The 10,864-nt window shown below is 41.1% G+C and overlaps 1 protein-coding gene across 2 annotated transcripts; it reads left to right on the plus strand.

The window, feature by feature from the left end:
• Positions 1–2,651: 2,651 nt before the first annotated feature.
• On the plus strand, positions 2,652–9,570 carry LOC111587430 (histone-binding protein N1/N2-like). 2 transcript variants are annotated; one of them, XM_055014284.1, is made up of 15 exons: positions 2,652–2,799; positions 2,917–3,035; positions 4,880–4,960; positions 5,110–5,225; positions 5,312–5,839; positions 5,934–6,016; positions 6,103–6,176; positions 6,259–6,332; positions 7,296–7,484; positions 7,580–7,752; positions 8,727–8,795; positions 8,915–9,007; positions 9,127–9,173; positions 9,207–9,290; positions 9,395–9,570. In XM_055014284.1, exons 2-15 carry the CDS (start codon positions 2,935–2,937, stop codon positions 9,399–9,401), a joined length of 1,719 nt encoding a protein of 572 aa, XP_054870259.1. In that variant the 5' UTR covers positions 2,652–2,799; positions 2,917–2,934; the 3' UTR covers positions 9,402–9,570. The 2 variants fall into 2 exon arrangements, with proteins under 2 accessions (XP_054870259.1, XP_023153156.2); XM_023297388.3 differs by having other exon boundaries at positions 9,127–9,290.
• Positions 9,571–10,864: the final 1,294 nt, after the last annotated feature.

Consider the following 10,864-nt stretch of genomic DNA (forward strand, 5'->3'; position numbering starts at 1 on the left):
ATGTAGTTGCATGATGATATGATGAGGTGCTATTGTATGAGTTGACTCTGCAGGACAGTTGTTAAGATGCAGAGAGTCATGTGCACAGTGAAGGGGCTAATCTAATTTACACCTAAGCCTAATATGTGACATAAAGCCTTATGTGTACTACTCTCAAAAGAGAACAAACAATATAAGGGAACGAGAGTTCTTTTATGTCCCATTAGTTAACGGTGGATCTACTCAACTAAAGGAAATGATCTTTTTACGTAAACCCTAATGCCAATTTAAGATTTAATAGCCAAAACTGCTAATTCAGCTGCTCAAACATCAACCATCTGAGTGCATCTTCTGATAGACTGTTCAGGATAAAAAGCCCGACATGTTTTTCAGAAAATATTCATTCACCCAAGACTATTTAACCGGTATTGACAGAGTCTGTTGTCAGCTCAAACAGCTTCCCTCCATCCTGCCTCTTTTCTCTGCTGTCTTTGCACACCGTTGCCATGACGCTGCGATGAGGGCCAGATAAGAAGGGGCATTCAATAACCTCCTGTTAGAAGCACCGCGGTGGGCTACTGATCAAAAGCAGTCATGTGTTCATCTCCTGTCTCACAATATGCCCATAATTAGTGCATCTGCTCCGCTAATGCTTCCAAAGCAACTGGGTGTTTGAAGGGCACTTGTGCGGCTATCGGTCTGGTTGTATTGAGGCGTGTAGAAAAACAAAAGCAGTTGTCACAGTCACAGATGAGATGGTGGACTGAGAGTGTTTTAAAAACAGGCATACCTTTAATGCAAAATTAATAAATCAGTGCAGTTTCATGAGCATCCACGTGCAGGTATAATGTGGTTTAAGTCTTTATATATTGTCAGAACAGTACCTTGCTGCTCTGTGTGGTGTTTATTATTGATCATCAGCTCTGAAAAATAAGGGATATTATAAAATGGAAAATTATACCAGTCATCTTGAATAAACACAAAGACTGAAAACTGGTGAAAATCTTTAGTAATCTCAGTTTATTCAGTCCACAATTAGTTAAGAAACCAAACAAGCATTTGTCAACTATTAAATCAATCACCAATTAGCAATTGATTAATCAGTTTGAGTACATTTTGATGGGAAAGAATTCATTCCACCTTCTTAAATTTGAATATATTTAGTTTTCTTTTAGTTCTTATGACAGTAAACTGAACATGTTTGGGTTGTAGACAAAACAAGACACTTTTAGAAACATTTTCTGGCATTTTAATAAGCCAAATAACTGATCGATTAATCAAGAGAATAATCGAAAATAAAAATCATCCTTGGCTGCAGCCCTAATTTCCACTCACCCTAATACTGCTTTGTCAAACAACATGAAATCTGTAACCCAGTGAACCCTGGCGGGCAGTGCGGTGTACATTTCACTGGGAGTTATATCTGTTAAATCCATATCTGTAATGATGTGAGTGAGTGGTGCGTTGAGCAGGACCGTCTCAGTGTGAGGCTGATCGGATGCCAGGTCCAGACTTGTCTTGATGAGGCGGCGACACGTGGAGTCAGCAGGAGGAGCTCAGAGGGGAGCTGGACAATCCTCAGCCCTCACAGCAGGACATGACAGCAGGATGTACTGCACCTAAACCAGCACACTGAGGGCAATATAAACGCACACACACACACACACACACACACTTACACCACTGCCTCGTGTATTATGTCAGTTATTTTCACACTAAACAAATTACAGTGAAGTCCATAAGTCTGTTTTTCTGTCACGATACTATTATCCCTGTTGTCATTTTATTCATAATGTTAACTATGATTGTTATGCAGAAAGAACCAGTTTTGTAGCTGGCTGTCTGCTCATTCTGACTAAATCAACAGTCGGTTACAAAACTGGCTCTGATCTGATCGTCCTCTTGACCAACACTGGATTAAACATTTAACGATTCTAGTAGAAACTTGTTGCGTTCGACTTAGATTGACTTTATTAATCCCCAGAGGGAAATTCAGTTGAAGTAGCATTAGAAGCATTAGAAGTAGGAGCAGCAGAGTTAACAGTAGTACTTCTTGTAGTATTAGTAGTAGTAGTAGTAGTGAAGTATCTGATCTGATATGAGTTCTGATAGTTGTTGACCATAAAGTGAACCTTTAACTAACAGGAGGTAGTGAGTATTGAGGAATGTCTTTTCGGCTCCAGAAATCCTATGTTATGTTGACCTTGGAGTCCACTGTTAACCTATTGCTGATTTGTAATCCTTAGGAATGCACAGAAGGGGAGTCTTGTCTGAGGAGTTCTTTAGTGGGGATGTAAACCAGATGCTGTAATTCTATACGTTTTCAGAAGGTATAAAAACTGACCGTTGGTCTTTGTTCGAGGAGGATCATTGGGCGACATCCTTCCAGACAACTTCTGTCTGTATGATACTGTTCTTTCTTTTAATAAAGTTCTTATTAAGAAAGTCAGTGTCAACGGGCGTTTCTTCTCCACCTGCACATCACGGACATCAGAGAAACAACGACAGTAGTAGCAGAAGTAGTAGTAGTAATAATAGTAGTAGTAGCAGCAGCAGTAGTAGTAGTAGCAGTGGTGTTGATAATAGTAGCAGTAACAGCAGCAGTAGTAGTAGTAGTAGACGTAGTAATTATAAAAGCAGTGTTTGCTCTGTACCTTTAAGGATTCTCCCGCGCTGCTCCTCAAACCCGGAAATTGACGGGAAAGTGTTGAAATATCCGCGCCAAATTGAAACATTAAAGCATCAGTCTGAGCAGCGGGAGGCACGAGCTGAGGCAGCGTCACCAGGCTCCACGTCAGACCATCACGTTCCCTCACACATGTGTGTTCATTTATCATGTCAGGTTTTCTGCTCTAAACAACTTGAACGTGTCTTTTATGTGAGAAGCTTCAGACTGAACTCAGCCGATCAAACTTTTTATTTTTTTTATTTTTTCAGTCCCGTATTTTAGCGAACATGGAGGAGGCCAACAAGCTCATCGGCGCCGGCAAGAAGCACCTGGTGATGGGGAAGGTGGTGGAGGCGGTGGGCGCCCTGCAGGAGGCCTGTGGCATACTGTGAGTTAACAAACTGACACACAGCAGCAACTAATTGAGTTTAATTACTCATTAATTCAGTCTTATTTTGAACTTGATGTCCGTAGAGGTACAGAGGCCTCATTTATTTTTATTTTATGTAGCTTTTAAATTCATAGAGGTGTCCACATGGTTAACTGTTTTAATATTTTACTACATACAACAGAAAATAAGCACAAAGGGGATTTAAAAAAGGAGTAAATTATATAGAAGGTAATAGCCCAGAAAACAAGGCGGTTAACTTAATGACAAATAATTTTACTGAAAATAAAGTGGGGTCGTGTGGAAGCTGATAATCAACAGGTGTGCAGATTGTTGCATTAAAACGGTGATTGCAACAGGTGGTAGATTCTTAGCGTTTAAAATTAATAAAACTAGCACTTTTAATCGAAATTAAAATGCTTCACAAGCAAAGGTTAAAACTTAAATCTTGGAAAATTATTTGAAGGATAATATTCATTAAAATTAAAAAAGGGTCTAATTATTGGCCTGTATCAAGCAAAGAAAACAACTAAGAAGATTGCTACAAGTCAAATCAGGTTAAGGACAGGCCAAAGCATTATTAAAACCTGAATGATAGTGGTGAACCATCATCTTCAAGGAACAAATATTGTCTGAGTCCAGATTTAACCCTGTTCCAAAGTGATGGGGGCATCAGGGTAAGAAGAGGCAGATGAAGTGATGCCCTCATCATGACTAGTGTCTACCAGCCTGTGGGGGTTAGAGTTATGATCTGGGGTTGGTCAGGTTCAGCAACGTTATGTTCCCAAAGAATGAGGTCAGCTGACTACCTGAATACACTGAATGACCAGGTCTTTCCATCAGTGGAGTTTTTCTTCCCTGATGACATGGACATGTTCCAAGATGATGATGACGAGTAGATCAGGGAACATGAAACATAATTTTCATACATGGATTAGCCTCCAGAGTCCAGACCTCAGCCCCATTGGGAATCTTTGGGATGTGCTGGAGAAGACTTTGTGCAGCGGTCCGACTCTCCCATCATCAATATAAGATCTTGGTAGAAAATGAATGCAACTTTGGACAGAAATAAATGCTGTGACATTGCAGAAGCTTATCGAATCGATGCCCGGGGAATGTCTGCTATTCTCAAAGCTAAAGGTGGTCCAATGAAATATTAGTGTGCAACTTTTATTAAAAACACAGGCAGTGCAGTTTTTTGTATAAATTACCATCATTATATTTTAGATTGAATATTTGAGCACTTTTATTAACTACATGTCATAAAAGTAACATGAAATATTACTCACAAGAAAGGGATCTTGGTAAAACGGTAAAATGTGAATAAATAAATGATGAGAAACTATTTTAAATACGACTGCAATGAAATTAGCCACTGAAGACATGAGTTTAAGTTTAAAAATATTAGAATTTTCAGCTTCTCTAGCATCCTCTGGAAGCCTGTTCCGGCAGCTTGCAGTGTTAATGGCCTAAAAGTTTTTTTTTTTTTTTTTTTTTTTTTTAAATTCTGCATTGTAAGCCCTAAAAGAGAGAAACTGCAGGATCTGCAAGGCTTTCCTGGTTCATAGACAGAACATTTTAGAGGTAGTCTGGTGCTAGGCTATGTAAGGCCTCACTAACGAATGAAAGAACTGTAAAATCAACAGAAAAATTCAAGTTTTACTGGACTTCAAAATGCGCATAATGTGTGCTTTAGTGGGAGTTTAAGTTGTAATATGCAAATAACGGGAACTGAATGCCTTTTGCAAATACGCAAAGAACAAATTACAGTAACTTCGCCTGAAGAAGCACCAATGAAGAAGAGGTGTTTGCTGTCACACTGGTGATCTGATGTTTTATTTCAGCGCTAAAGAATATGGAGACACCGCAGATGAGTGTGGAGAGGCTTTCTTCTGGTGCGGCAAAGCGCTGCTGGATTTGGCACGGTACGCTTCTTAATGTCAGTTTTACTTTTTAAACCCAGTCAGCCTTAGGCCAGTACTTCCTAAAATTATACTTTTTAGTCCTTTCCAGTGGCACATTGTGGATTTAATTCTGGGAAAGAGGGCACTGATAACTGATAGTGTTGTTGCAGGATGGAGAACTCAGTCCTGGGTAATGCTCTGGAAGGAGTCCCTGAGGAGGAGGAGGATGAGACGGATGAAGACAAACCCAAAGACTCCAACTTTGAGAGCACAGAAAATGTTGATGGTGAGGAAGCTGCCATATTCTACTTGACTGTTTTTTGTTTTTTCGACTTTATAAGGCAGGTTGTTAATACAGCTTCTCCTATATAGAGAAGACCAGAGATAAGCTGAGGGTTCAGGTGTATGACGCCATGGCAGAGAAGAAAACTGAAGAAACAGAAAAGGTTGAAGAGAAGCAAAGCGAAGATGCAGAGAAGATGGAGACTACTGACGAACAGGAAACAGAAAAGGGAGAGGAGGTTCAAAACAGCGAGGTTGACGGAAGCAAATCTGCACCAACTGAAGACAAGGAGGCTGAGAAAGAACCAGCTGATGAGGACAAAGCAGCCGAGAAGGAAGACCTGTCCGACCAGAAGGGAGACCCGTCCGACCAGAACGGAGACCCGTCCGACCAGAACGGAGACCCGTCCGACCAGAACGGAGACCCGTCCGACCAGAAGGGAGACCCGTCCGACCAAAAGGGAGACCCGTCCGACCAAAAGGGAGAACCGTCCGACCAGAAGGGAGAACCGTCCGACCAGAAGGGAGAACCGTCCGACCAAAAGGGAGAACCGTCCGACCAGAAGGAAGAACCGGGAGATAAAAAGGAAGAATCGGAAGACAAGTCAGAAGCAGAAGGTGCCTTTTCCCTTCTCTCCTTCAACAGATCTTGATTATAAATGGTGCTCTGAGTGACAGTTTATCTAAACACATGGAATTTACTTGATGCTAGATGAGGAGGACGGTGAGGAAGAAGGTGAAGATGTAGAAATGGAGGACGAGGCTGAAGGTGAAGGAGCTGCCACTGCTGAGAAGGTACAAAACAATCAGCTGAAGTCCACTTCAGAATGGAATTGGTGTGATTTAAGTGTTTATTTTTAAGTCTGTTGGTGTGTTTTCAGGACAGTGAGGATGAGGTGGGAAACCTGCAGCTGGCCTGGGAGATGCTGGAAGTAGCTAAAGTCATCTACAAAAGGTAATCAATGCTGACATGTTGCGATTGTTGGGGTGTGAAGTTTGTATACGTGGAGCTATAACTTTTTTTTTGTAATTTTTAGGAAAGGGACAAAGGAGGATCAGCTGATGGCAGCTCAGACTCACCTGAAACTGGGAGAAGTTTCTGCTGAATCAGGTACTAAGAAGTTGCACAATATGGGTGCTTTTCATTCTACTGCATTCTTTCTCCTGTGACCCAGAAACCGTTCTTGTCTGCCACCATGGAGGATCTTCCAGTTACTTAAACGCACCTCAAGCAGCTTAAAGTGAAGAGAACAAGTGTGTCCAAAGCAGAAGCTTTTAGTGAAGTGGTGTCATGTATAAATGCTGCATCTTCATGGGTGTCGGGTTGGATTTGACGAGTGAAACAGCTGAGCAACGCTTTAAGTAACATGTGTCACTTAGAAAGGACAAAAAATAAATAATGAAGGCTGTTCCTGCTCCACTGGTTGGAGCAGAGATGTGAAGGAAGCAAGGACAGAAGTTAGCATCATGAAAAGTGCCCAGTGTTTATATAATAACCCCTCAGCTCATCTGACATAGCACCCTGTTTTGTTATCTACCCTACCGATCTTTGAGGCAGTTAGAAATGGATCTAGTTCATTTTTGTACAACTAAAGTGATTAGTAGTTTGGTTAAAAGCAAAATGTGATTTTAATTGTTACACGTACAAGATCAAGTCTTCTTTTGGCCACTTGGGGGCAGCCTAAATTTGCTGTAAACACAACATTGCCACAGCATCACCAATAAGATTTAATTTTTTTGCTAACAGCTGCTTATTACTTGAAAGTTGTACAGCAGCATGACCATTATTGTGGAAATGTTGCTGACCACGTGGTGCATCTAGTTTCCCTCTTTTACCTGTTGTCTCCTCATAATGGGGAAATATCAGACTGTGCTCCACTGTTCAGCAGCTAGACCGTCTGTTCACGATTTAGTGCAGAGCAGTCGGTGTACTCTCTGATATTTAGATTTTCCTCGCTGCAAACAGCTGCCTGTTGCAAATCAGAGTGCAGTAAAGCTCTCTGGGAACATTTTCCACCTAAAACTGTCTTGTTTTAAAATATTGAGTGTTGAGTTTCTTGCCTTCTCTTCTCAGGAAATTACACACAAGCACTGGAGGATTTCCAGGAGTGTCTGCAGCTGCAGGTAAATCACTTGGACCCGGACAGCCGCCTGCTGGCTGAGACTCACTACCAGCTCGGTCTGACCTACAGCCTGAACCTCCAGTACAGTCATGCCATCGAGTCACTCAGCAGCTCCATTGCCGTCATAAAGAGCAGGCTGGGTAAGGGCTGGCTGCTGCAGTGACTCCTCACTTAACCCACTTCTTTATGGTTTAGATTCCTTTTTTGTTTCACATTTCTACTTTGTGCCTTTCAGAGAAACTGCAGGAGATGCTGGACAAAGCCGAGGGTCCAGATGATCTTCCAGAAGAGAGGAAGGAAATGGAGGAGCTGAAGGCTCTGCTGCCAGAGATCCAGGAGAAGGTGGAGGACGCCAAAGAAGGTCTGAAATCGGCGAGCACCACTGCTGAGACTGTGAAGGACGTGATGGTGAGTTGGGGATGAGGATGTCTGCAATATTCTGTACAAAAACACACCTAGTAGTTGACTTGAGATTAGATATTTGGAGATTTATTAGTGGTAGTTTTGTGGTATTGTTAATGGATGCAGTTTTTGCAGCAATCTGTCAGTTTTGTAAAATTGTGTAATGGGACTTTATGCTGAAAACAGGTCTTCTGGTAGTGACTCTTCAGTTAAACCTAAAGCCAGAACAAAAACCTACAGTGAGGCAGCATTTTCTTATAAGGCCCACATCTGTGGAGCAGCCTTCCAGAAGACCTGAAGGCAGCAGAGCGTTTTTAAAACTCAAGACAAACCTTTTTAGTCAGGTTTTATTTTACTTATTACTCTTCTATTTATTGATTTCTCTATATATCCCCTTATTTGCATATTTTAGTCTATTTAATGTCCAATTTCTTACTTCATTATTTACCATTTCTTCTGTTCTTATAATTTTTGCTTCTTTTTCTTTCTTGTATTTTCATTAATTTATCATTTTACTTCTTTTTATCTTATCTGGTGTTTCCTCAGTTCAATCCCTGTGTTTTAGAGCCCTTTATGTATGATTATGGGAGTTGTTTTTATTGCTTTTAAGTCCGTAAAGCGCTTTCTGTTGCATTTTATTTGTATGAAAAGTACTATACCTGGATAGCCACTGTAGTACCCCTAGCAGTAAATGGATTGATTTGAGTAGGACAGACCAGTCTCATAACAAGTAGGATATTGAAACCCTCATTGTTACTAAAGATTTACCCTTTATTTGACCCCACGCATGAAACTGATCTCCGAACTTCACCAGCATAGATAAACTATATAGTTCAAAACATTAGTGCCAAGTTCAGGGTTTCTGCTCTATTTTTGCCACCTGTCCACTCTATTTGTCTTCAGGCAGTGAGATACAGTTGGCTAGAAAACTTCATAGCAGTCAGCTGTGAGCTCCATATTCAAACGTGATGTTCTTTCAGGATAGAGGCTCCACTTCCTCTGTGTTCCCTGGTTCCACTGCACAGATCAAGTCCTCATCTACTTTAGCAGTAAGTTTGCATGCTGTACGCATTGTTTAAAAAAAAAATTTTTAAAAAGTATTACATCTGTTGTGTTGCCCGTACAGAAATGATTCCCTGGTTAATTTTTTGGTTTTGCTGTGTACTAGACTAAAGGCATGCCAGAAAATGGAGTTATTTCCACCAAAGGACAAACCTCCACTGCTCCAGCCTCAGACATCTCCCACCTGGTCAGAAAGAAAGTAAGAGAGCAATGTATTTTCATAGTTCAATTAAAAAAAAAAAAAAAAAAAAAAAAAAGCATCTGTTGAACCTACACTATAATTCTGTTATTTCAATAAACCTGTGTGCTGTATTGCAGAGGAAACCGGAGAGTCCAGTGAAGGAGGACGCGAAGAAAGCGAAGCAGGACGACACTCAAACGGATGAAGTGAAGGAAACGGACGACACTCAAACGGATGAAGTGAAGGAAACGGACGCCAACGGGGACGCCAACGGGGACGCCAACAAAATGGACACTGATGGGTAAGGTGTTCACTGAGCATTAACTCTAATATATATAATTGATATTTGCAAAATTTAATAAACTGACTCGTGCTGAAACATCAAACTGTTCTTGTCTCTTTCAGTAAGTGAAGCCAGACTGCTGCCTCAGTTCAAGGAAGGATTCACCAACGTGCCAAACTCTGTCTTAATAAGCTCCTGTTTGCTGTTGTAAATATGTGTATCTTTTTCTATACCTGTTTTTGTCACTGTTTGTACACATATGTAACCTATAAACTTGAATAAAAATACTATGGATGAACCTTTTTGTCTGGGAGAACTTCAAAAGCGGGGACAAACTGACATGAGCACTTCCAGGTCTTTAGCTGTGGACATAAAAAATAACCTTGTGCAAAGTAGTTCTTTTCCACTTGTCATCTGGTTAGTCGAAGCTTTTTGCATCATTATTTAAATGACTTTACTGATCAGTTCATTCGTTGAGGAGGTGGACAAGCTTTCCTCACGGTTTTAAGTTGATCCTAGTGGGAATTTAATCTAACCCACTAACCCTCTTCAATGAGTAAAGAACCAAGGAGAACTGCAGGATCAATGCCTGGAGGTGCAGGAAAAGGTGCTCTAAACACAGACGTTGGTGAAACAGAAGGATCGGGAAAACATCTAGCTCCATAACCTGCTGTTGCAGGATTTGTAGGCCAAACAACTGGCTCTGAAGACGAGTGGCGGAGCAAAAGGCCCGGGCTGGTTTCTATGATCGGCTGCATGAGGCTGCAGGTTTACCGAAAGCAGAGACGAGCTGCACTAACCCGGCCGGAGGTTCCACCGACTCCTCACGAGGCCCAACACACTTCACCACAGGAGCCATGAACTTTAGCATGGTGGGTACTGGACCCTGTTTAAGCTTTAAAAATGATGTTACTCAAACACACTACAGGCATCTTGAGTCCACCTGGTTAAGTCCCAGACAGGGTGGAGTCCCCTATCGTGTCCCCATGAGCACAGATGGTGGGACTTGCAATCACTGGATCAACTAAATAACATGAACTGCAACTGCACATGAAACCTGTATTACTGGTGGCAGTAGGATACTGTGCTGTTATGTGCAGTGGTGATGTCTGTTAAAGCACATGTAAGTCTACGGTTTAACCACCCGAGTCCAATCACTGGATCAATTATATAACCTGAAATATATCTGTGATTGTGCATGAAACCTGTATTATTTGAACTATAATAATACAGCTTTTAAAAACAACAAAAACATGAGAAATGCACGAAATAACGGTGTCAAAGGTCAGAAAAGCTTTCAGCGAACTCAGAGAAATCCAATGGTTTGAGCTGTCAGTTGCCATTTGACTAATTAAACCTTTTTGCACCAGACTCAACAGCTTTATTTTAAAAAAACTTTACCGCTCATATCTGAAGTTCACTTGTTGAATCTGTAGAAAAGTTTTCCTGGCTGTTTTGAGTTGATCCTAATGTGAATTTTTGCCATTTCAAACACTAATATAAAGCCACAGTTAATTTCATTACATAACACATAAGACTGGTGTTTTTCCTGCTATTAAAAATCAAAACATCTGCTGCAAAACCTGCATGAG

Source organism: Amphiprion ocellaris, chromosome 10, assembly GCF_022539595.1.
Source record: "Amphiprion ocellaris isolate individual 3 ecotype Okinawa chromosome 10, ASM2253959v1, whole genome shotgun sequence".
Classification (NCBI taxonomy): Eukaryota; Metazoa; Chordata; class Actinopteri; family Pomacentridae; genus Amphiprion; species Amphiprion ocellaris.

Excerpts from the sequence above, each read along its gene's own strand:
- LOC111587430 (XM_023297388.3), top strand. The coding sequence starts at position 2,935 with ATGGAGGAGGCCAACAAGCTCATCGGCGCCGGCAAGAAGCACCTGGTG. Across the intron at positions 5,840-5,933 it reads AGACAAGTCAGAAGCAGAAG|ATGAGGAGGACGGTGAGGAA; the intron begins GTGCCTTTTCCC and ends ACTTGATGCTAG. Across the intron at positions 6,017-6,102 it reads GAGCTGCCACTGCTGAGAAG|GACAGTGAGGATGAGGTGGG; the intron begins GTACAAAACAAT and ends GTGTGTTTTCAG.